General features: G+C 28.7%; 6 protein-coding genes across 7 annotated transcripts; 4 read left to right on the plus strand and 2 right to left on the minus strand.

Moving 5' to 3' along the window:
* Positions 1-145: 145 nt before the first annotated feature.
* LOC100878978 (BRO1 domain-containing protein BROX) lies at positions 146-2,199 on the plus strand. The gene is made up of 7 exons (XM_003706722.3): positions 146-389; positions 573-803; positions 880-975; positions 1,062-1,240; positions 1,315-1,490; positions 1,583-1,815; positions 1,903-2,199. Exons 1-7 carry the CDS (start codon positions 289-291, stop codon positions 2,147-2,149), a joined length of 1,263 nt encoding a protein of 420 aa, XP_003706770.1. The 5' UTR covers positions 146-288; the 3' UTR covers positions 2,150-2,199.
* Positions 2,200-3,221: 1,022 nt separating this feature from the next.
* On the plus strand, positions 3,222-8,794 carry l(3)02640 (porphobilinogen deaminase-like protein l(3)02640). Its single transcript, XM_076538152.1, has 7 exons — positions 3,222-3,496; positions 3,600-3,761; positions 4,208-4,280; positions 4,421-4,604; positions 4,968-5,238; positions 5,318-5,634; positions 5,733-8,794. The coding sequence occupies exons 2-7, from the start codon at positions 3,708-3,710 to the stop codon at positions 5,905-5,907; spliced, it is 1,074 nt and encodes a 357-aa protein (XP_076394267.1). The 5' UTR covers positions 3,222-3,496; positions 3,600-3,707; the 3' UTR covers positions 5,908-8,794.
* On the minus strand, positions 7,784-8,726 carry Tom20 (translocase of outer membrane 20). Its single transcript, XM_003706720.3, has 4 exons — positions 8,593-8,726; positions 8,215-8,306; positions 7,953-8,126; positions 7,784-7,879 (listed from the first exon to the last, which is right to left on the minus strand). Exons 1-4 carry the CDS (start codon positions 8,711-8,713, stop codon positions 7,838-7,840), a joined length of 429 nt encoding a protein of 142 aa, XP_003706768.1. The 5' UTR covers positions 8,714-8,726; the 3' UTR covers positions 7,784-7,837.
* Positions 8,795-9,026: 232 nt separating the features above from the next.
* On the plus strand, positions 9,027-14,104 carry LOC100879650 (Chromosome transmission fidelity 4). Of its 2 annotated transcripts, XM_076538138.1 has the most exons (14): positions 9,027-9,673; positions 9,849-9,963; positions 10,057-10,208; positions 10,279-10,387; positions 10,463-10,705; positions 10,779-10,994; positions 11,057-11,338; positions 11,404-11,620; positions 11,696-11,920; positions 11,976-12,196; positions 12,258-12,500; positions 12,576-12,942; positions 13,020-13,376; positions 13,662-14,104. In XM_076538138.1, the coding sequence occupies exons 1-13, from the start codon at positions 9,597-9,599 to the stop codon at positions 13,358-13,360; spliced, it is 2,808 nt and encodes a 935-aa protein (XP_076394253.1). In that variant the 5' UTR covers positions 9,027-9,596; the 3' UTR covers positions 13,361-13,376; positions 13,662-14,104. The 2 variants fall into 2 exon arrangements, with proteins under 2 accessions (XP_076394253.1, XP_012148705.2); XM_012293315.2 differs by having other exon boundaries at positions 13,020-14,104.
* On the plus strand, positions 13,702-17,963 carry LOC105663587 (organic cation transporter protein-like). The gene is made up of 9 exons (XM_012293316.2): positions 13,702-13,841; positions 15,075-15,358; positions 15,431-15,534; positions 15,599-15,753; positions 15,828-15,996; positions 16,060-16,385; positions 16,467-16,771; positions 16,848-16,984; positions 17,053-17,963. Exons 1-9 carry the CDS (start codon positions 13,820-13,822, stop codon positions 17,081-17,083), a joined length of 1,533 nt encoding a protein of 510 aa, XP_012148706.1. The 5' UTR covers positions 13,702-13,819; the 3' UTR covers positions 17,084-17,963.
* LOC100879539 (epoxide hydrolase 4) lies at positions 15,021-20,440 on the minus strand. Its single transcript, XM_012293319.2, has 7 exons — positions 19,713-20,440; positions 19,208-19,332; positions 18,844-19,119; positions 18,609-18,766; positions 18,283-18,537; positions 18,028-18,202; positions 15,021-15,254 (listed from the first exon to the last, which is right to left on the minus strand). Exons 1-7 carry the CDS (start codon positions 19,923-19,925, stop codon positions 15,239-15,241), a joined length of 1,218 nt encoding a protein of 405 aa, XP_012148709.1. The 5' UTR covers positions 19,926-20,440; the 3' UTR covers positions 15,021-15,238.
* Between the last annotated feature and the right edge of the window lie 1,116 nt (positions 20,441-21,556).

A 21,556-nucleotide genomic window follows, 5' to 3' on the forward strand; every position in this document is an offset into this window, starting at 1 on the left:
TTCAAGTATAACCCTTTCCCCATTCACTCATTACTGGCCACCGTATATATGGCTAACAGAATGAAAAATATATGATAGTATGACAACATGAAGTGGTGGGGAGCCTACTGAAGTTAGCCATGTTGCGCAAATTGTATATGATCTCTTGTTGATCGAAATATGATTATCAATGATTATGTTATGATGTCTGTTTTACCTTGATGTGCCTTATCTGTCAAATAGAACAAGTTGCATTCAAGTACTCAGATACTATATATTAATACTAACAGTTTAATTAAAATTGTTAACATGGCACATTGGTTCCACCGTAATGTATTAAAAGCAACGACAAATCAAAAATTTGAGTTGAAAATACCTAATCCTACTGATGCTACAAGAAAATTGTGCAGGTTAGTTGTATTTAAAAATACATTAAAACGCATTTAATTCTGTGTACTTTTAATAATTTTAAGTATCGTCATCTAAGATAACAAAAGTATATAATAAAATTATTGAACTATAAAAGAATTATGTCATACTTGCAATTAGTGATATGTTTTAATTTGTATTTATCTAATTTTCTTATCTTTCAGTGATCTAAAACTATCAAGAATTCGACTGTTAGATGTGATAAAAAATCCAAATAACTCCAGCGATACTATAGAACCAGCTTTTCACAGCTACTTAAGTTTATTATATGGATTTATATGGGAAATAAATTCAGTAGCAGAACAAGATCAACATGTTGGTAGACCTAATCCTAGTAAACTTAGAAATGTTCTTGTATATAAATGGACACACACATTATTGGGAACAAATACTTAGTAATATATTTCATATATATATTATAATTCAACATAAATATTGAATATAGTATAAACTATCATTTCTGTATTGTAGTTCCAATGCAGATTCTGTCTATGAAGCAGCTAATATGAGTGTGAATGTAGGACTATGGTTTATGAAACATGCTGCAATGTTAGCTGCTAAAGATGAGTAAGTGTAATAAATCTTTAAATTAGATAATTAAACATATAAAACAAATATAACAAAAAGTATAATTCAGTCTCAATATAATTTAGCATAAGCATGAATGAAGCAAAAGATGTACATACAATGCTAAGAAGAGCAGCAGGAATATTTACTTTTGTACAAACAGAATTTTTACCTCAATTAGCAAATCCTCCACCATTGGGAAGTGATTTAGATCCACGAATCATAAATGCATATGTAAATCAATGTACAGCAGAAGCTCAAGAAGGTTTATTATCTAAATTTATAACATATTTTTATTTCTTCACATGAATAGAAATTTTTATTTTCAATGTATTACAGTGACAGTAGCAAGAGCAGTGGAACTAAAACACAATGCTAGTTTAATATCAGCTTTGGCTAATGAAACAAGTAAATTATTTCTGGATGCTGCTAATACTTTACGTTCATTTAAACCAGAAGTAACAGCTCAGTGGATTAAATATTTAGAATTTAAGGCAGCATTTTACCAGTCTTATGTAAGTGAAGCACTGTAATAAATGTTGAATATGAAATAATTAAACTTACTTTTCATTAAGAATAAAAATTTAGAAGGCTTTAAATTTAACAGGCTTATAACTATTGTGGTGAAAATTTATTGGCTATGGATAAATGTGGGGAAGCAATTAAAGCTTTACAGGAAAGTGAAGCTTGCTTAAAGAAGGCAAAATTATTATGTCAAGAATATGGAAAAATAAATGGACCAGCGCCTAAAGTAAAACCAGATGAACATGCTGTATTCAAAAGATTAGCACCTATAGTGAAACTTACTCTTGATAAATGTAACAGAGAAAACGGTTTAATGTAAGTATTCTACACACATGTATATTTGAAAGCAAACAATTATGGTAGATTTTCAAATCAAATTTAACTGTAATTCCTATTTTAAAGTTATCATCATAAAATACCAGGAGAAGTTCCAGTGTTAGATACCAAAGCCACTTTTGGTTTAGTGAGTCCTATTGACTTTCAAATGCAATCACATCATCCTGTGTGGAACTTAGATATATATAAAACATTATCAGGTTTAAGTTCGGCAAAAGATGAAAAAGAACAAAATTTACCTCCAGTAAAGGAAGATGCAATTCATCACAGCACTAAAGAACCAAAAAATGCCAGTGGTTGTATATTACAATAGGCTTCTTTAACGCAAAAAATATGAGTAATAAATTAAGTTTTCTGCTTTTTTATCCTAATAATTTTTAATGCTACTGTAACACCAAAATATTAATTTATTTCTGAAGAAAGTATGTACATGTACATACAAATTGATAGCATTTAAATATTTTGTATTTGTATATTCAACACTATACACAAATAGTCTTTATTTTTAATCAAGAACTATTGCAGCAATTAAATTATGGACGTACATAAAAACAAATTTATATACGCATCTACTTGTTCTTGTTTGTATATTTGTTAAAATTTTATTTCCTTTTGTTAATAATGTGCAATACACACCACGAAAATATTATATATGTGATGTGATTTGTTATATTTTATATTTAGTTCTTTTGAAACGCTTTCTTAATTGTTATATTTTTAAAAAATTTTTTAAATGCCGATTATGATTTTCGTTCTAATTTATTTCAACGTTATGAGAAGAGCTAATCAGTATTTTAAAACAAACGTTTTACAATATATTTTTATTTATTGTGACTTATTTTACAATAAATATGATAATAAAAAATAATTTTAACGAATATTCATATAATGAGATGTGATTACTTTGTACAAAATATTTTATATACGATCTTTTTTTCATAAAGGATTTTATGTATTCAAACCAAATACATGTGAACACTACATGAAGTAATTTTATATGTACTGAAACTATACAGAGTTATCATATTATAGTTACTACGCTTGCTTCTTATTTACTGATAGGTACTAAACTTCAATCAGTGTATCTAATTGCAATTATATTGCGTGTGATTATTACTAATAGTATAACTATTATTAAGTATATGTGAGCTGATTATGTATTTATTTTTAAAATATCAAGAATAAATATTAACATTTATAAATAAAGAATACATAATAATTACACGAGAATAACATGATAATTATTCATTGACTCTGTCATTATATGTACATAAATTTATAAATTCTCAAATTACCAAATTTGCAATGAATGTATTATGTATTAATTATCTGAGGACTCCCAAGGTTCAAATAGACCGCCGTATGTACTGAATATAGCATTCTATATACCTGCTCGTTCAAAAAACATTAAAGTTCGCGGTTACGCGATATAATCAGAATGGTATCAGCATTCATTCCAGTCGGTTGCTTTCAGTCTGATCGCATTCTCCAGTGCCGTTTCGTAGTGTAAAGATGGCGTGTATAAGGATGTAGTATTTTTTCTATTAATTAATCAACTTTCACGATCTGCTGCAGTGTCAGTAACTGTGAAATAAGCTCCGCACAATAAAATTAAAAAATATTTAACATATTTTTTAATAACGTGTTCGTCAAAGTTTTTGTATGTACATATTACATACTGGAGGTTACTTGCAAGTGTATAATATGTAGTGAAAGTTGTTCGTGTCTTTGACCTAATTCAGTCCCTTTTGTCCTTTAAACAGAATTACATTTAACACATTCCGCAATAAAATAAGTCTGTTATATAATTATCATTGATAACATCATATTATAATCAATATATACAAAGTATAGAAATTTAAATTACTGTGATGACGAGCACAGATACACGTGACGTAATTCGAGTTGGATCTCGAAAAAGTGAGGTAAATGTACAAACTTTAATTTCTTTTTTTGGAATAAATATATTTTTGTCATGTTCTTTATTGTTTTTCAATACCACATTTTTAAAAACTTATGTAATGATAAAAGTGAAAATGATAACAATCAGATAAGCATCTTTCGCAATTATTGTTAAAAAAACATATGAAAGAAACCATTTAATTTCAAATTCGAAGTGCGTACGATACAAATAGGAAACTGAATATCACTTATCAATGATGTAATGGATGATATGTAAAATTTTAGAAGTGACATTTGTTTTTAAATGCTCCATTACTCAGCACTTTTTAATAGTGCCTTTCATTTGTATACAATTTAACATAAGTGACGACTGTTTTAATTAATTACCAATATGTTGACTTTTATAATAGAGTATGATAAAAATATAAATTTCAAATGTTATATCTAAAGTACTTATTAATTATTTCAGTTGGCTCTGATTCAAACACAATATGTAATAGATTGTTTAAAAGAATATCATCCAACAAAAGAATTTCAAATAGGTAAGTTAAATGTATAAATTATGTTTTGTTTTTTTATGAAATTTGTAATAAGATTTTCATCATTTACAAATTCTTATCTATACACATTTTATAGGTTTTACATATTATGCATTTTCTAATATTTTACACATATTTTACAGTTAAAATGAGTACCAAAGGAGACAAAATCTTGGATAAATCTTTACCCAAAATTGGAGAAAAGTCTCTCTTTACAGAAGAGTTGGAACTTGCCTTAGAAAATGGCAATGTTGATTTTGTAGTACATTCATTGAAAGATTTACCAACATCTTTGCCACAGGGAATGGCTTTAGGGGCAATATTAAAGTAAATATAAATTCAAATTAATAACATAACTGAATGTATTTTAATATGCTATTCATGCTTTGTTATTCCAAAATGGGGGATTGCATATCTGAAATTTAAATTTGCAATGAAATTATCATACTCATGAATAAAACATATTATGTACATGCACTGCATATTGCTTACGTAGTAAATCATTTTATATGTAGTTCGTTAGACAATAATTTTATGTACTTACATTACGTAAATGTAGAATTACAAACTTTCTTATTCTTTCAAACATGCTTGATGTCAAAATACAATTTAGTTTCCCTATGCTATCTTACTAAATATGTGTATAAAGAACATGTAATAAAATTTACGTTTGTTTAATCAATTTTATAGGCGTGAAAATCCATGTGATGCAGTTGTTATGTCTAAAAAGTACAAAGATAAAACATTATCTACATTACCAGAAGGTAGTGTTATTGGTACTAGTTCATTACGTAGATCGGCCCAATTAGCTAGAAACATGCCACATTTAAAGGTAGAAAATATTCGTGGTAATTTAAATACTAGACTAAGAAAATTGGATGACGAAAATGGACCTTTTGCAGCAATAATTTTGGCTGCTGCTGGTTTAAAAAGAATGAATTGGGAAAATAGAATAAGTCAGGTAAATTTCATTGTAGTTGTACATAAGATTATTATTAAATTTATATGTTTTTATTTATATGTATTTTTGGTATTTATAGCTGTTAGAACCAGAAGAAACATTGTATGCTGTGGGACAGGGTGCATTAGGAGTTGAATGTCGGGAAGCAGATTGGAAAATATTGTCCCTTCTGGAACCACTGTATGATGTTGATACAACTTTAAGATGTGTATGCGAACGTTCTTTTCTAAAAACTTTAGGAGGTGGTTGTTCAGCACCAGTTGCTGTTTTCTCATCTTTAGAAGATAAGCATCTAACTATTACCGGTGCTGTATGGTCTTTAAATGGACAAACACTTGTTAAAGATACTACTAAAGCCAAACTTTATATACCTGATGATGACGGCGAACCTCCAAAGTAAGTAAAAGTGGATATATCCTTTTATAGAACACTATTATTCAGTAGATTAATAAATATGTACTTTATTTATATAAAATACATTTATTATACAACAGAAAATGTCCATATCGAGAACCAAAACTCTACTGCAGTGTTGCACCTGGTAAAGTAAGCAATTTAAGTCTTATAGGAGCCGAACAACTCGGTAAAGATCTTGCAAAAAGTCTAATAGAGAAGAATGCTCTTGATATTATGGAACAAGCTAGAAATGAAGTTTTAAATTCGAAATAGGATTGGTAAATAAGTAATACAAAATAAGGTTTTCTTGATGATGGAAACATTTGAAAAGTGTACATAGTAAGATAGAAATTTCATATTTAATCAGTGTAAAAAAAGTACAAAATGTTGCAGCTTGTAAAAAAATCTATAATACCTTGATGTACAGTTTGTTATAATTTTGAAATGTTTATGAGTTTGTCATATATTGTTTATTATCTTATAATTTGGCAGTCTATTTTCGTCACAAAAAAATTGATTTCTGTACTTACTATAAATGTGAGAAATACTGAACAAAAGTTACCAATAGTAAAAGCAGTTTGAATAGAAGCTATACACTGCCATATTTTTATTTTGAAACCATGTAAAATATTGTTATATTGTTTGAGTAATTGTATAATATATTGCAAAAGTAACAAATATAATATTGTTATAATTGAATTTACTCTATACATATGTGTATATATTATCCTTTTTTGTCACAAATATCATTATCAAGGAAACTAATTGTTCTATGTTAATGAATAGTATTATGATGAAATGTATTTAGAAAATAAGTAATATGAAAGTATATTTAGGAGTTTATTATTTTATTGTATTATTTCAACAGTTGTTTACATTTAGATAATTTATAAAAATACTGTTCATTATAAAAAAAGTCTGTACAGTTATAGCATGCATTATAGTTACTGTTGTATATCAAGGGAAAACAAAGGAAATAAAAAATATATATTATATATTAATTTACAAAATGATAGAAAATATTTTTATAAACCTGAATTTCATATCTATAACGTTTTAATAAAAGATGTTAATAATTCTTTAATATATTAGTCAAAAGTCAAGAGTTACTATATTACTATCTGCAACTTTTCATAAACAAATGAATTATTTTACATGTAACAGTAATTGGAAATGCAACAGTATATTATTGAACTTATTTTTCTCTTTTATTAATAACATTCAGTTTGTTTTCACATGATACAATTTTTAAGAAAAAACAGCTTTTATTTGATACTATGATATAAACTATAATTCTTTCTTATTGCCTTTAGTTTATAAGAATAGAACATTTTTTATACAAAAAAAAACATTATAAAGTATTTAATATGCTAGTGAGTACCGTTGAAAATAATGTCATGTACATATGCTTAAGATAATACATCTATTACAAGAATGTCAATTTTATAATCACAAGGTAGAATATATGTTTGCATAAATTTGTGCAAATTCTATAAAATATATTTATTATGAATATATAGACAACTGTATTTTTGTAACTAGTTGTAAATGCTGTCAGGAATAAGTATGTTATTTTAAGATCACATTTCATATGAATTCCTTATTGAAGGAGCCTAATGTTTAAACATGCTATATTGCTAATGTAAAAATTATTTTGAAATTTCTATAAAATCAATCACATTAAATTTTATCATTAGGTCAATTATTTTACTTTTCAATTAGTTTTCCCATTCCTGTTCTTTCTCATAAAATTGCTAAACATTTAACAAATATGAACAATTTATTATAGTCATATTACATAGATTAAGAAAAATTTTGTGTGACTAGAGATCTTTACAGATTTTATGTATTATATGTATATTTGCTGCCAGCTTAATCAAAAATACTTTACTTGTATGACTCATCAATATCGCAGTCAAACTGTTAGAAATGGATATTGTAATTTTTAAACAAAAATCATACTTATGAAATTAATAGAGATCTTTGTATTTAAAATTTAAATGCACATAAGTATGATTCACATTCTTGATTAACTGACATTGTTATTAAGGAGTATGGAAATTTAATCTAGGAGAACATGCCACACAATTAAAAAGTTTGACCACATTAAAGTCACACAAATACCTACATTATCAAAAAAAGCATACACTTTTACTAATAGTTAGATTTTATTTTAAAATTCAACGTAATTTTGAATATTATTTTATTCAACATCTTCTTCAGCCATTGCAGATTGAGATAGTTTCTGCAACAACAAGTAAAAAACCAAAATTTTCCCTCATTCTGTATCCTCTTAAACAATCAATTTTAATACATACCTGGCTAATAGCAGGTAATCGTTGCAATAAAAGATGAAAAACTTGTGGTGGCAGTGTTTTCTGAAGAACTTGCAATAACTGTGTGGGTTGTCCACAAACTGCGACTGCATTTGCTATGTGTTCAATTCCACCTTCTATATCTCCGTATGTGAGCAGTTCTTCTCCAAGTTGAACCTGACAATAATTACAACATGTTACAAAAATAATTTAACAGTGTTAAATTATCAAAGCATAATGCTATATTAAAATATATAGTATTAACCTCTTGTAAGAAAAACTTTTGTACAACTTCATGATCTTTTAAGTCTGGAATCTTTGAACTAGCTTTTTGAGCTTGCTTCTTAGCTTTCCTACCTGAAAATATAAAACAGTGTCCATTGAATGAATTAAACATGTATATCATTGTAGGTATTAAGATAACTAAAGCAAACATTAAAAGTGAATAGAATATTAATAGTGATGTACACTGTAATATTTTTAAAATAATTAAATATTTTTCATTAAGAATTATTGTCATTAAATTAATTATTGCACGTTGCAAATATTTTTTTACACAGAATAACATATAACATTAATTAAAAATACATCACATGGTTCAGAATATTCTTTCACGAATAGAGAATACTACAGCTTCACTTACGTTCACGCAATTTCTTTTTGAAATCCGGATCACTACGACGTTTCTGATCGAAGTAAAAGCAGTATCCAACAAATATTCCAGCTATTCCAACAGCAATACCTACTGCAGCCTTTGAAATCATGTTGATTCTAATATATAAACTTAAATCTTATAATAACGAAATTTACAAACTTCTCATTGCACCTTCGGTTACCCTAGAAAAGGCTGCGTCTGCTACCAAACGCACGGAATATAACAGTAGAAACAGTATTTCAACATGTGCTTCGGAACGTTGCGGAATAACTGACAAATTCCCTAGATTAATAATCACATTATTTATTATTCGTTCAACGAGAGATCATGCTCGATTCGCGCAATACGACTAACTTCACGAAGTTCCCCACCACATATTATTGTTGCGCTATCATACACTCTCAATTTTGCCGGTTATATACGTGGTGGATAAAATATATGAATAGCAGACAAAGCTACATATCAAATTTGAAGATTTGGGAATTTGGGAAGTCAGAAATTTATTAATTCGCGACTTGATAATTTGGTCATTTGGGAACCTGATTATTTGAAAATTTCGTAATTTGAAATTCTAGGACTTTGAACATTTATATCACGAAGTATACACGTTGTATGTCGAAAACATTCCATGTGCGTTACTCCTCATGCGCAGAATGAATAAAAACTCGTCATCCGATAACGAATAGAATGAACTTTATTATAAGCAGCATGTTCTAAGATATTTCTTATTTCGCAATATTTACATATGTATCTTTTTCTTAAATAAAAGTAATAAATTATAATAGAATTGTAATTTATTATTATGAATTGCACAATAAGTAGCATATGTGCAGGGACTTTTAAATTCTTTTATTGAAATTGGGATCGAGAATGCGCGCCAAAATGTATGGGTATAAAGAATCACAAGTTTGCAATTACAGATTTTAGCAAAGTGTATGAAGAGTTATTACATGAGCACGTGTTATAAAAAGTCATTAATCAAGTTATAAACAATGCCACTAATAAAGAAACCTATGCGTTATGCGCATCCAGAAGGACACACGCATGTTTGTTATTTCACTGGTGAAAAGTAAGTGAAGTATAAAAAAGTAGTTTCTAATTCTAATTTTTAATAATATTGTTAATTAATACATACAGTTAAAACTTTTATTATCACATCAGAGAGGTTTAATGTATTAAAATCAGAAAACAGAAAAGAATGTTGACAGAAAGGATAAGTGTTTTATTAATACTTATATTTATAGAAGAGGACTCGTTACTTGTGGGTCAGATGGGGATGTTCGATCCTGGTTGAATTTAATGGATGATGATCCAGCTGCAAGTTGTGTTTCTGAACAGGCTATATCAGTCGTATCAAAGGTATAAATAAATAATAAAAAACTTTTCAAGCATGAAATATACTTATGAATATATGTTTATGTCCTTTACGTATCACAAATATTTTTATTTTAGAATGGAAAAATATTTGTTGGAAATGATAACAATACTGTTCAGATACTGAATTATCCTGATCTTGAAAAAGAAGGGATAGTGACTAGGTTTTCAGCTGCTGTATCAGCATTAGCAACAACAAAAGATAGTAATATTATAGTATCAGGGTCTTGGTATGTAATAGTAAATTTATTGTTAATAAATATAATAAATGTGTATAATGTTATATTCAACATCTTACAGTGATATGAGAATTCAAGTGACTGATATTAATACATCAGATAATATAGAATTATTGGGACATGAAGCTCCTATATTAGGTTTATCATTGGACCCCAAAGAAGAATTTGTGGTAAAATATATTTAGTAATCCTGCTTTTTATTCTTGTTTAATGGCAATAGTTATTGCAACATATAATTTGTTTAGGCATCATCAAGTGCAGATGGGTCAGTACGTGTATGGAATATTAAAGACAAACATGTTGTGAATACATGGGCTAATGTTGTACCTAAATGTAACTCATTTTTTACTGCTAAAACATATGGTGTTCCTTCATTTCACCCTAAAGATGGAAGTTATCTTGCTTATCCATTTATGAAGGATGTAGTTATAGTAGAAAGATCTTCTTGGAAGGAATTATTTCGTTTAAAATGCATTAATATAAAAAGTGTAAGTATTTTACTTGTGCATTTTATGCAACAAACAGGCAGTTGATAACATTTCTGTTTCGTAATATGTACAGGAAATCAACATTTGTAAATTTTCTGAATGTGGCACATTAATAGCTGCTAGTTCAGTAACTGGAGAAATAATTGTTTGGAATATGCAAACAAAGGAATTAGTTGGCTATATTGAACATCAGCAAAATTCTAAAATTACTGCATTATGTTGGAATATTGATAAACCAGATGAGATAGCATTTTGTGATGCTCTGGGTCAATTAGGATGTATTGATGTGGTAAGTATATTTAACACTTCTGCATTGGTTCCAATATTCTAATATATTTTTTTTATGGCCAGATATTTGATGATAAGTTAACAGATAATGAACAAAATGTAGAAACAAATGGAGATATTGGAGACAACAATGTTGATATGTTAGAAGAAGATGATGATGGAGAAAATGTTATATCTTTAAATAAAATTAAAGCCTCTGCAGATCTTGAAGATGACAAATCAAGTGTTTCTGATGCACGCTCTGAAAAATCACAACATGATGTAAATGTTCTTCCACCTGAAGTTCACTTACAACCACCATTTCAACCTGGCTCATCCCCAGTACATTTATTATCCCGTTTTATGGTAAAATCTGTTTCAATATAATATTAATACATATACAGCAATAAGTATAACGTTAATTTATGTAGGTGTGGAATGATACCGGTATGGTAAGGTGTTTTACTTCCGAAGATGGCGATGAGTCTAGTATTGAAGTTGAGTTTCATGACGTGACAATCCACCGTAGTATGCATATTAATAATTATTTAAGACATACAATAGCAGCTTTATCTCCAGAAGCACTAGCATTGAATTGTCCATCGAGTAGCGATACCCGAAGTAAACTTGTTGTAATAGCATTACAAGGTTAATATTACACGAAATACTTGCTAGAATGATTTATAACTGATTCAGTTAAATTACAACTAATGATCAAAATAGGTTGGGGTTCTGGAAATAAAGAATGGTCTACAGATCTACCTGAAGATGAAGAAGGACAGTGTATTGCCGCTGGTGATAATTTCGTAGCTCTTTCGACATCTAGAAGATATTTAAGGATTTTTACAGTAGGTGGAACGCAGCGTGAAATGATAGGTTTACCAGGCCCTGTGGTGGCAATGAATGGACTCAAAAATAATTTAGTGATTGCTTATCACAGTGGAATAGGTAATATTTTTATATTGATTTTGTTAATCATTTCTTAATTACAAAATTTGTGTAGGGGTGTCAGGTGATCAATGCATGAATTTACTATGGATTCAAATTCGTAGATCGACCTTACACAGTCGAACACTATGTCTTCCGTTATCACCTTCATCAGAACTTATGTGGTTAGGACTTTCTGATCTTGGATCTCCTGTTATAATGGATGCTGATGATATTATTAAAGTTTATAATAAAAAATCTTTCCTGTGGAAAGTTGCCAGTGATATGAATGGACAGGTAATAATTATATTCATCATTTTATATATTTTATACAATAACAACAATGAATTTGAACCAGTCTAAGGGTAAAGCAGATCATTATTTCATAATTGGAATTAATGAAGCACAAAGTATAGCTCGCTGCGTTTTGTGCAAAGGAAGTCACTACCCACCAACTACTCCACGTCCTGTCATCGCAGAAATAACTTTAAGTCCACCGCTTTGTGAATTTGAAAGTGAAAAGACAGAAAAAGAATTAAAATTATGGAAATTGGGAAGTGATCCTTTAGAAGAAGACGAAGCAGTGTTGTCCCTTATTGCAGTATGTTTAACATCTAATGTATTTTATATGTATGTATATATGGAATTAAAGTATTCAATACATTTATTCAATTAGCTTGCTTGCCGAAGCAATTTGGAATATCGTGCAGTGGAATTGTGTGAACAACTCGCATCAGAGAAAGTCATAGAATTAGCGATTAAGTACGCACGAAGAATAAATCGAACAGCCTTATCTAATAAATTAGAAACAATCGCTGATATAAAGGAGGAAGAAAAGAAAAACGAAGTGGAGAATAAGAATAACGATGAAGATCTTAAAAGCGACGAAGAAGAACCTCTGGATAATGATCTTAATGAATCAACGGTCTTACTAACTATTAAAAAGCCAGATATAGAAATTAAGCCATTATCTATGAATGAAACATTATCAATGAAAAGGAGTAATCCATTCTTAAAGAGCGGAAATTCTCCGACTGTAAAAGGTATGATCTTTATGTTCTGTTTATTTTATTTTAATTACTGTATCTCTAAATCAATTTGTATTCTTAATATAAAATAGGATTAGCTGGATTAGACGTTACTCCGGACAAACCACAAAAGCCAACAACATTAGTTACTCCGAAGCCGAAAACAAAACCGGCAAAAGATACTCCGAAGAAAGAAACATTTGTTAGTTGGTATGCTAAGAATAAAAAAAGTTTACAGGAAGAGTTCCCTGAATTGAGTCCAGCAGATTTAACGAAAGCTGCTTTAGCAAGATACAAAGAAAAGGAGGTGGTTAAAAATCAAGACAGTTCAGAATCTTTAGAATCAAAAAAGAGGAAATTGAGCCCCGAAAGTGATCAAAGTAATCAACCGAAACGGGGTACACTACTTAGTTCCTTCGCATACGAAAAATAAATACTTTTATCATAATGTAAGATATATTTTTATATTTCTAATTTATATATGTGATATTTATTATTTTACATAATTGTAATTATTTTTTTATCCGTAACGTATTATGAATACTGGGATATTTAAAAGTTAATTCATCGATTCATATCTATTCACGAGATTAAATTCATAATTTTCCATTAACACATTAGAAGATAACGTGAAAATTGAACTGACAGAGTAGATTAAGATTGTCAAAAATATCGATAAAGTAGATATTTCTTTATTTGATATTTTCATCTTGCCAGAATATCTCTTGTTCTAGATCGATAAAACAGATAAAGAACACAGTATGTATTGTAGCTCTCTTAGTTTGTGTAAGACTTTCAGTACGACAGTCAGCGAAAGTTTTCAAGCACTTGAATATTGTACATTATTGGTAACTTTGCAGACAGAAATAAAAACACAGAATTCGTAAACACGATGCTTGAACAGGCGATGAGGGGTAAGTTAGTATATTTGGCATGATTCTGCCATTTATTTGTGTTAGAATTTGAAATGTGAGTGAGTCTAAATATACATTCAATTCCGTAGTACAATCCGCGCGTCTTCAAGTGCATCATTGCGACATGCGAAAAAAACAATTGAAATTTCATTTGTCATAAAAAATTCAGTACTTCATAATAGAAAAAAATTGTATTACTAACACTGTATATAAACATTAATTCATACATCGAATCGAAATAAAAATTGTTTATTATATATAAATGAATTAAAAAAAAATGTTATTAACTGTTAGTGTAAAAAAATTTAAGTGTATTTATGTATATAAGTACTCTATAAATCGAAGTAACGTTTTTATAAATCGTCATATTTTCATAAATCGTCAGATTTTTATAACACCCGATTTTCTTATCTAAAGTTAGGTGTAAACATTTGTAATTCATTTACTTGCGACAACTTAAGATGACAGAGATTATCTTCTATTGCTGTTATTCATCATTAAAATCGAAAATAATGTATTAATATTTTTCTATTATAATTTAATTTCCAGTAGCATGCAGTTTACGGAAAATTATGATAGAGATAAACTGCATAAAAATCATAGTGTCATGTTCCTTGACTAGTTGTTTATTCTTTAATGATTTATCTATGATCTATTAATAAACGATCTGCACTGTTATATTGCAACTAAACTAGTTTTAAAGTTTTAAAATGTAGACTGATCCAAGTATGTTTTTATATTCTATGAGTAATTGTATTGAAATTTTCAAATGTACAATACATGAATATGTTATTAGTTCATACAGTCCTTTCTCCGAGTCAAGATCATGTTACAGTAATACGAGCGATGCATGTATATCGCAAGGGTACCGTTATTGCACTCGGAAAGTTGAGTGGAAAACCTGTCCAGTTACAAAAATAACATTACTCTTATAACACGATTAATGACACCCAATAACGTTAATACATGATTTGTTTTGAAATGTATCATTATCGTGTCATGAATTATTACTGAAGACACTATTCTTCCATATATCTTAAGATCACACGGATTACTTTGCATTTACAAATAAATATTGCTGTACGAATTTTAAAATAATGTAGCTTATCTGCCACTGATATTACCATCTGTCGATAAAATCAAATGTAATTGTTGGCGGTAAATACAATTGAAACAGTAAATGGTTCAAGTTATGTATAATATATGTAATTAAAAAAGTAAATGTATTTTCAGAACATAGACCACTAGATGTTGTACAAAATGCCATGGGCGTTATGGGTCCATGGCACATTGTCATTGCTGTAGCACTTTCTCTTGTAAAATTTCCTGTTGCTTGGCATCAACTCTCTATTATATTTCTTGCACCACCGACCAATTTTTCATGCGCTGCTCCAATGTCAACAACTAACGAGTCTACGATAATGAAATGTTATGTAGATGTAGGAAATGGTACTATGGAAAAGTGTACAAGTTTTAAGTATGATAAGCGTATATTTAAGGATAGCATTATAACTCGGGTGAGTTTAATTTTTAAATTTAATACTTATATAAATTGTCAGCATACATAATTTTATACTACATTTTTCTAGTGGGACTTGGTCTGTGACCGTGAACAATTAGCAAATTTTGTACAATCTTGTATAATGTTTGGGGTCTTAATTGGCAACTTAGTGTTCAGTATAATGGCTGATCGGTATGCTAAATATTGTTCTAAATTATGAATATAAAAACAGAATGAATAATACATATGTTTTCAGAATTGGCAGAAAGAAACCTTTGATGATAGCAATAGGATTACAATCATTAACTGGAATGATAAGTGCATTTGTTCCATGGTATGAATTATTTGTGTTATTTAAATTCATTTCTGCTGTAGCTACAGGTGGTACTATGCTTGTTAGCTTTGTTTTACGTAAGTACTAAAAAACTTATCTAAATAATTATACATACAATATTATTTTTAAAATATCATAATATATATTACAGTTATGGAGATTGTAGGAGTAGAATGGAGATCAATTATGTCAGTCCTCTTTCATGTGCCATTCTTACTTGGCCACTTAATGAATCCCTTAATTTCATACTTAACACGAACATGGGATGGTTTTCAATTGGCAGTTTCTATACCATCAATTTTTTTATTGTCATATTACTGGTATGCAAATTGATTGCACATTTATAAGCTTAATAGACTTGTACAGTTTTGTACATTTTTCAGGATTATACCTGAATCACCAAGATGGCTACTTGCTGTTGGTAAATTATCAGAAGCAGAACAAATTCTAATGAAAGCAGCTGGCAGAAATAAAATATCAACAGATAATGTTAAAACAGCGATTGAAACATATGAAAGTAACATAGGAGTTCGTCATAAACAAAATAAAGAGAAATATAATATTACACATTTGTTTAGAACACCGAATCTAAGACTGAAGACTATTTGTATATGTATTAATTGGTTCGTTTGTGGTAGCTGCTTTTTTGGATTAGCACAGTATATGGGTTACATTGATGGTAATATCTTTGTGAATGTTGCCGTATCAGGTAAGGTCAATGAACTAAACTATTGTTCTTTGGTTCAATTTTTTATATGAGTTATTAAGTTGTGAAATATGTTATTTTCAGCTGTTATTGAACTACCTGGCACCATAGCAGTTCTATTTTTGATATCACGTGTATCACGGTTAAAAATTTTAATGGGTGGTAATTTGTTGTCCGCGTTAAGTTTGCTTTCATTAGCTGTGATGTCAAATTCGGAGCATACAATATTTTTGGCTACATTAGGACTTGCGGGAATGTCATTTAGTTTTCCTACAATATATCTCTATAGCAGTGAAGCATTTCCGACTGTAGTTAGAAATGTTGGAGTAGGTTTAGGAAGTGTTTGCGCTAGGGTCGGAAGTATGATCGCACCATATATTGCAACGATGGTAATATTTTTTACGACTATTATACTAGTATGCACAATGTAATAATAATATATTGAATTTTATTATGTGCTTTCAGGGAAAAATTGAACCCTGGTTACCACCAGTAATATTCGGAGCAGGACCTTTACTTGGTGCGGTGTTGTGTTTATTGTTACCAGAAACAATGAATTGTGAATTACCCGAAACCATTGAAGACGGAGAAAATTTTGGAAAGTAAGTTCTAAGATAATAAAATATTAATTGTCTATTTTCAAATAATATTATTTTTATAATTATTTCAGAAAACAAACTAAAAGAAGTAGAACGAAGTAACATTCGTTAAAAATTAGGAAAAAATGATAAAAAATTTAAATTAATTGCTCAACATTTTCAATGAAAATGTACCCTCTAATAATTCACATTTTTCTTATTGTTATATATTTTAATAAATAAATCAAATTAGACTTAATCAATTTTAATATTTCAAAAATTAGATAAAAATACAATTATATTATATTTTTAATAATTACATTTAAAAATATATATTATATGTTTCTATAATTAGTATTTTAGTTTACATTACTTTGTCAAATATCTACTAAATAATTCGCCATTTTAATAAAAATAACTTTATCACGTATGTACATTATCATAAAAAAATAACTTGACTATATGTACATCATACATTATTTGTTTTTTGAGCTGAGCTATGGAAATATAGCTCTTGTTATGACCTAATACTATAGCTAAAAATAATGTATGTACATGCATTAAATAAATAAGTAATAAAATAAAATTTCATATTCGTATAACACACATAAAAAAATTAGTACTTTTTACATAAAACTTAGCTGATTCCTTAATTACATCATTATTTACAATATACAATGTTCATAAAAGTAACATAACTAAAATAAATCAGCCTTTTTATGTTTATGCATCACATTATCACTGAATATCATTATTAAAATATGTAATACAGTAGATTTCCGTGTAACCCGATTAATACATACATAAAAACTAATCTTAATATCTTTGGCGCATTATAGAAATTCGCGTTTTGAAAACTAGCATTATACGAAAGTCTACTGTATTTTATAATTTCTGTTTTATGATATTTGGCAACAGATTCTATTTTGCATTTATGTTAAAAACATGAAGTCTTGCATTATTGTCTAATAAAGATTGATCGTCATTCGTTTTAAAACTCAAATATGGACAGAAAAAATGAGATTTTGTTGATTTTTTTACGTGAATAAGAATAAAATATTATTTACCTTGCAGTTTGTCCCAAATAAAATATTTTACTAGGAAGAACATTAACTACGCCGCTAGTCTTTTTATGAACGGTGTCGAACACATGATTACCATATTTAACAGTATTACTTAAAGATCCAAACCAGGAAGACATAATATTCTTAGGTGGTGATTTCTCTACAATGCTTGTTGAACCTGAAAAAAGATTTATTTACTGTATTACCAAAAATCTAAATAACTCTTTATACATGACACAGTTATTGTATGTAACTTACCCATAAGAAATTTTAAAATAGCTGTATTTACTATATTTGGTTTTTGCTGATGTGGGAAATGTTGTGCCCCAGCAATTACTTTTACACTAAATTTTTCAATATACTCAGAACTCTGTATAACATTTTCTATTGATACAAGTGGATCTTTGTTTCCAACTATAAGTAAAGTTTTAGTAGAGATTTGTTCAGAAGAATCTGTATTAAGTCTTATAAAAGGAAGATTTCTGTAGTAATTAATGGCACCTGTCCAATCCTCTGCGAACAATCAGTTTGTTTTTATTCTCTATATGTATATAAAAAATATACATTAAGTATTTCTAGTTTACCTTTTCTACTAAATGCATATTTGTATGCTTCCACATAGTTTTTTTCAGTATTTATTGCATCAAGCTGCAAATGTTGAAATGCATCATTTATGATGGATAAATCTTCTTTAAGTGCATCAATTTCAGGAAGAAATGGCAGTCTACTAAAATGCATCCATCTAAATAGGAATATTAATAATAAGATACATACAATTCATAGAACATTAATTAATAATAATGAATATAATACACCTACTTTAAATCAAATACAGAATTTCCTGTCATTCGATTCCAATAAAAATTAGGATGTGGACATGATATCACAACAAATTTTTGAATCATATCTTCATGTAAGGCTACCATGTACCATCCTAAAAGGCCACCCAGATCATGACCAATTATACTACACTGTCTTACTCCAAGAGTAAAAATAAACTGTTTTAATTCCTCAATTAAAACTTCAATTCTATAGGAACGTTTAGTTGCTGGCTTATCACTATCTCCAAATCCTTTCAGATCTATTGCTACTATCCTAAATGATCAAGAATATTATTCTTCTAGATATTACCTATGTTATCCATTATATAATTCTAAATATTTTGACTAAAAATCAAATATACCTATAATGCTCAGCAAGACATGGTATTTGTTCTCTCCAAGATAACCAGCAATCAGGAAAACCATGCAGAAGCAATACAAGTGGTTTATCTTTATTTCCAGCTTCCACATAATGAAACTTCACTCCCTGTAAAAAAATTTCATAATGCATGTGAAAAATATCTTTTATTGCAGATTTGAAGTCAATGTTTCTTGACATTAAGAAAATGTCAGTAATATTATATTGTCAACATATATTAATTGTGAGAATCCTAAAATATTGACAGTATTTATTGATCGACAAATGCATTCGTTACAATTTATTAAACAAATACAATCGCGTTTATCGATCGAAATCGAACGTGTGCATCACCAATGACTACATCTGTAGTCAACAACATCAGAGAGTTATGTCGTCAAGTGTTATCAGAGGTCGACCATTCTTATACATTTTTTTTGGATAAATTTTATTCAAAATTCACGCTATACATATTATACCGATAACGAATATCGGAAAATTTTTCTTACCTTGATTTTCACGTACGAATGAGTTCCCAAGTGATTGTCTACTAAACAAGGAGGGGGTTTATCTCGCTGCTGCATCATAAAGAACTTCTTAGGATCCCAAATCCATTTTAGAAATCTTTTTACTATCAAATAAAATCCACACACAAAAGAAAGAAAATGCAACTGAACGATTTCTAATAATGACACATGAACAATCTTCCCGTTTGTAAACATAATTATTAAACGAGAAAAAATGAAGAATTAAATTTATATATTTCTTCGTTCTAAACTTCTTCACTCGTACACTAAACAATCTGCTAATCTCAATTCTAATACATGTGTATATATAAACTTTTATAAGTATTTGTGCGCATGTATCAAAACGCACGTGCTCTCACGTTATAGAAAAGAGTATTTAAACGATTAGCTTCGATTGAAAGATATAAATCGATATTGTTATATCATTCACGAGCTTAACTGAATACAGAGCGTAAATTCCGCGCATTCGGTGAAGTTGACAATGTAACACTGATTAAAGCTTTCATCTGAATATCCACGAGAGTAGAGGTCATCGTGAGAAGCGAGATGGTTCTTTATCGGATTTATACTCAACGTCAAAACGAGCTTCACTAAAATCTGCAACCAAATCCGTTCTTAGAAATTTTCTAAAAATTCTTACGACATCTATTGGTAAGGATTTCGAGTATGTTGAGTCAGAGTTTCTAAGAAATATGACATTCATCGTCTTTACTGCACGTATGTAAGTAGAGCAGATATTTTATTGTATATTTAAATAGATCGAAATTATTGTTTATTTTATGAATTTACTACTTGTAAGTGTTCAACTTATTGTGTGGTATGAATAATGTGTATATCTTTCTGCGTTTCTTTGACTCCTATCGTTATCATTTTAGTCACGTAGCGCAGTTCAAAGGAATCTTACATGACACATATTTCGTATAATAAGAACATTTATCGCTATAAAAATATATACTACAGATTAATTATACTACTTTAAAGAAATTGTACTTATTTACTCTCTTACAAAGTAGGTGTATTAATCGTTTGTGGACTTTGTAATATATTATATAGTGATCACTAGCTACAAATAAAAGTATTAGAATGTATTTTATTATGTTAACAATAATATCATTGAAAAGAAGTAGAAAATTTAATCGACTCTACAATTCCTATCATTACAATCATTAAACAATACAATATTTATTTTATAATTAAAAGTATTATTTTACTCCATAAGTATGAATTCGACAAGTCAAAAATTTTGTGCTAAAATTATTTTTAAATATTTTTTTAATTGTACGTAATTGCGCGCTGTGGAAAAGACACGCTTGCGCCATCCAGCGTGAGCGGGAAACTAATTAAACAAAAATTAAAACGAAGGAAAATTCGAATATTTATTTAGCACAAATTAGCAGCATTTAATGATAATAAATAAGATAAAAATTTAGGAACATAAAGATTCAAAAATTTAGAAATTTGAAAATTTAAAAATTCAACAGTTTGGCAATGTAGAAATTTAGGGATTTAAGAATTCTCAAGTTTACATATTTAATCTTCCGAAAGCGGAGAAATGGTGGGGTGTTCCTTCCATTGTCCTTATTTGAAAAAACTTACGTTGTACTTGAATGTAAAGTAGAAAAATCTTCATAATTCAAATATAAGGAAAATATTTCTGTCGTGATTGCTGATATGTTAATACAAGTAGAATTATATAATTCAAAGATAATCGAAAACGAGAAATTCTTATTGGTGCAGATTCGTTTGTGATTGGTCACTTTTGAAATAATTTGAAAACCCGCTAGAAATTCTGGATGCCTTAGCGAACGCAAAGGGACAAAGGACGC

Source organism: Megachile rotundata, chromosome 12 (assembly GCF_050947335.1).
Source record: "Megachile rotundata isolate GNS110a chromosome 12, iyMegRotu1, whole genome shotgun sequence".
Classification (NCBI taxonomy): domain Eukaryota; kingdom Metazoa; phylum Arthropoda; class Insecta; order Hymenoptera; family Megachilidae; genus Megachile; species Megachile rotundata.

Coding starts and splice junctions, on each gene's coding strand:
- LOC100878978 (XM_003706722.3), top strand. CDS start 289: ATGGCACATTGGTTCCACCGTAATGTATTAAAAGCAACGACAAATCAA. Junction 390..572: donor GCTACAAGAAAATTGTGCAG/GTTAGTTGTATT, acceptor CTTATCTTTCAG/TGATCTAAAACTATCAAGAA. Junction 1,816..1,902: donor AACAGAGAAAACGGTTTAAT/GTAAGTATTCTA, acceptor CCTATTTTAAAG/TTATCATCATAAAATACCAG.
- Tom20 (XM_003706720.3), bottom strand. CDS start 8,713: ATGATTTCAAAGGCTGCAGTAGGTATTGCTGTTGGAATAGCTGGAATA. Junction 8,127..8,214: donor AAAAGTTTTTCTTACAAGAG/GTTAATACTATA, acceptor AATTATTGTCAG/GTTCAACTTGGAGAAGAACT. Junction 7,880..7,952: donor GATTACCTGCTATTAGCCAG/GTATGTATTAAA, acceptor TTGTTGTTGCAG/AAACTATCTCAATCTGCAAT.
- LOC100879650 (XM_012293315.2), top strand. CDS start 9,597: ATGCCACTAATAAAGAAACCTATGCGTTATGCGCATCCAGAAGGACAC. Junction 10,995..11,056: donor AATTAGGATGTATTGATGTG/GTAAGTATATTT, acceptor TTTTATGGCCAG/ATATTTGATGATAAGTTAAC. Junction 12,197..12,257: donor CCAGTGATATGAATGGACAG/GTAATAATTATA, acceptor AATTTGAACCAG/TCTAAGGGTAAAGCAGATCA.
- LOC105663587 (XM_012293316.2), top strand. CDS start 13,820: ATGCTTGAACAGGCGATGAGGG. Junction 15,535..15,598: donor TTCAGTATAATGGCTGATCG/GTATGCTAAATA, acceptor ATATGTTTTCAG/AATTGGCAGAAAGAAACCTT. Junction 15,754..15,827: donor GCTTGTTAGCTTTGTTTTAC/GTAAGTACTAAA, acceptor TATATATTACAG/TTATGGAGATTGTAGGAGTA.
- LOC100879539 (XM_012293319.2), bottom strand. CDS start 19,925: ATGTTTACAAACGGGAAGATTGTTCATGTGTCATTATTAGAAATCGTT. Junction 19,333..19,712: donor ATTCGTACGTGAAAATCAAG/GTAAGAAAAATT, acceptor ATTTTTTTACAG/GGAGTGAAGTTTCATTATGT. Junction 19,120..19,207: donor TGTCTTGCTGAGCATTATAG/GTATATTTGATT, acceptor TTGATCATTTAG/GATAGTAGCAATAGATCTGA.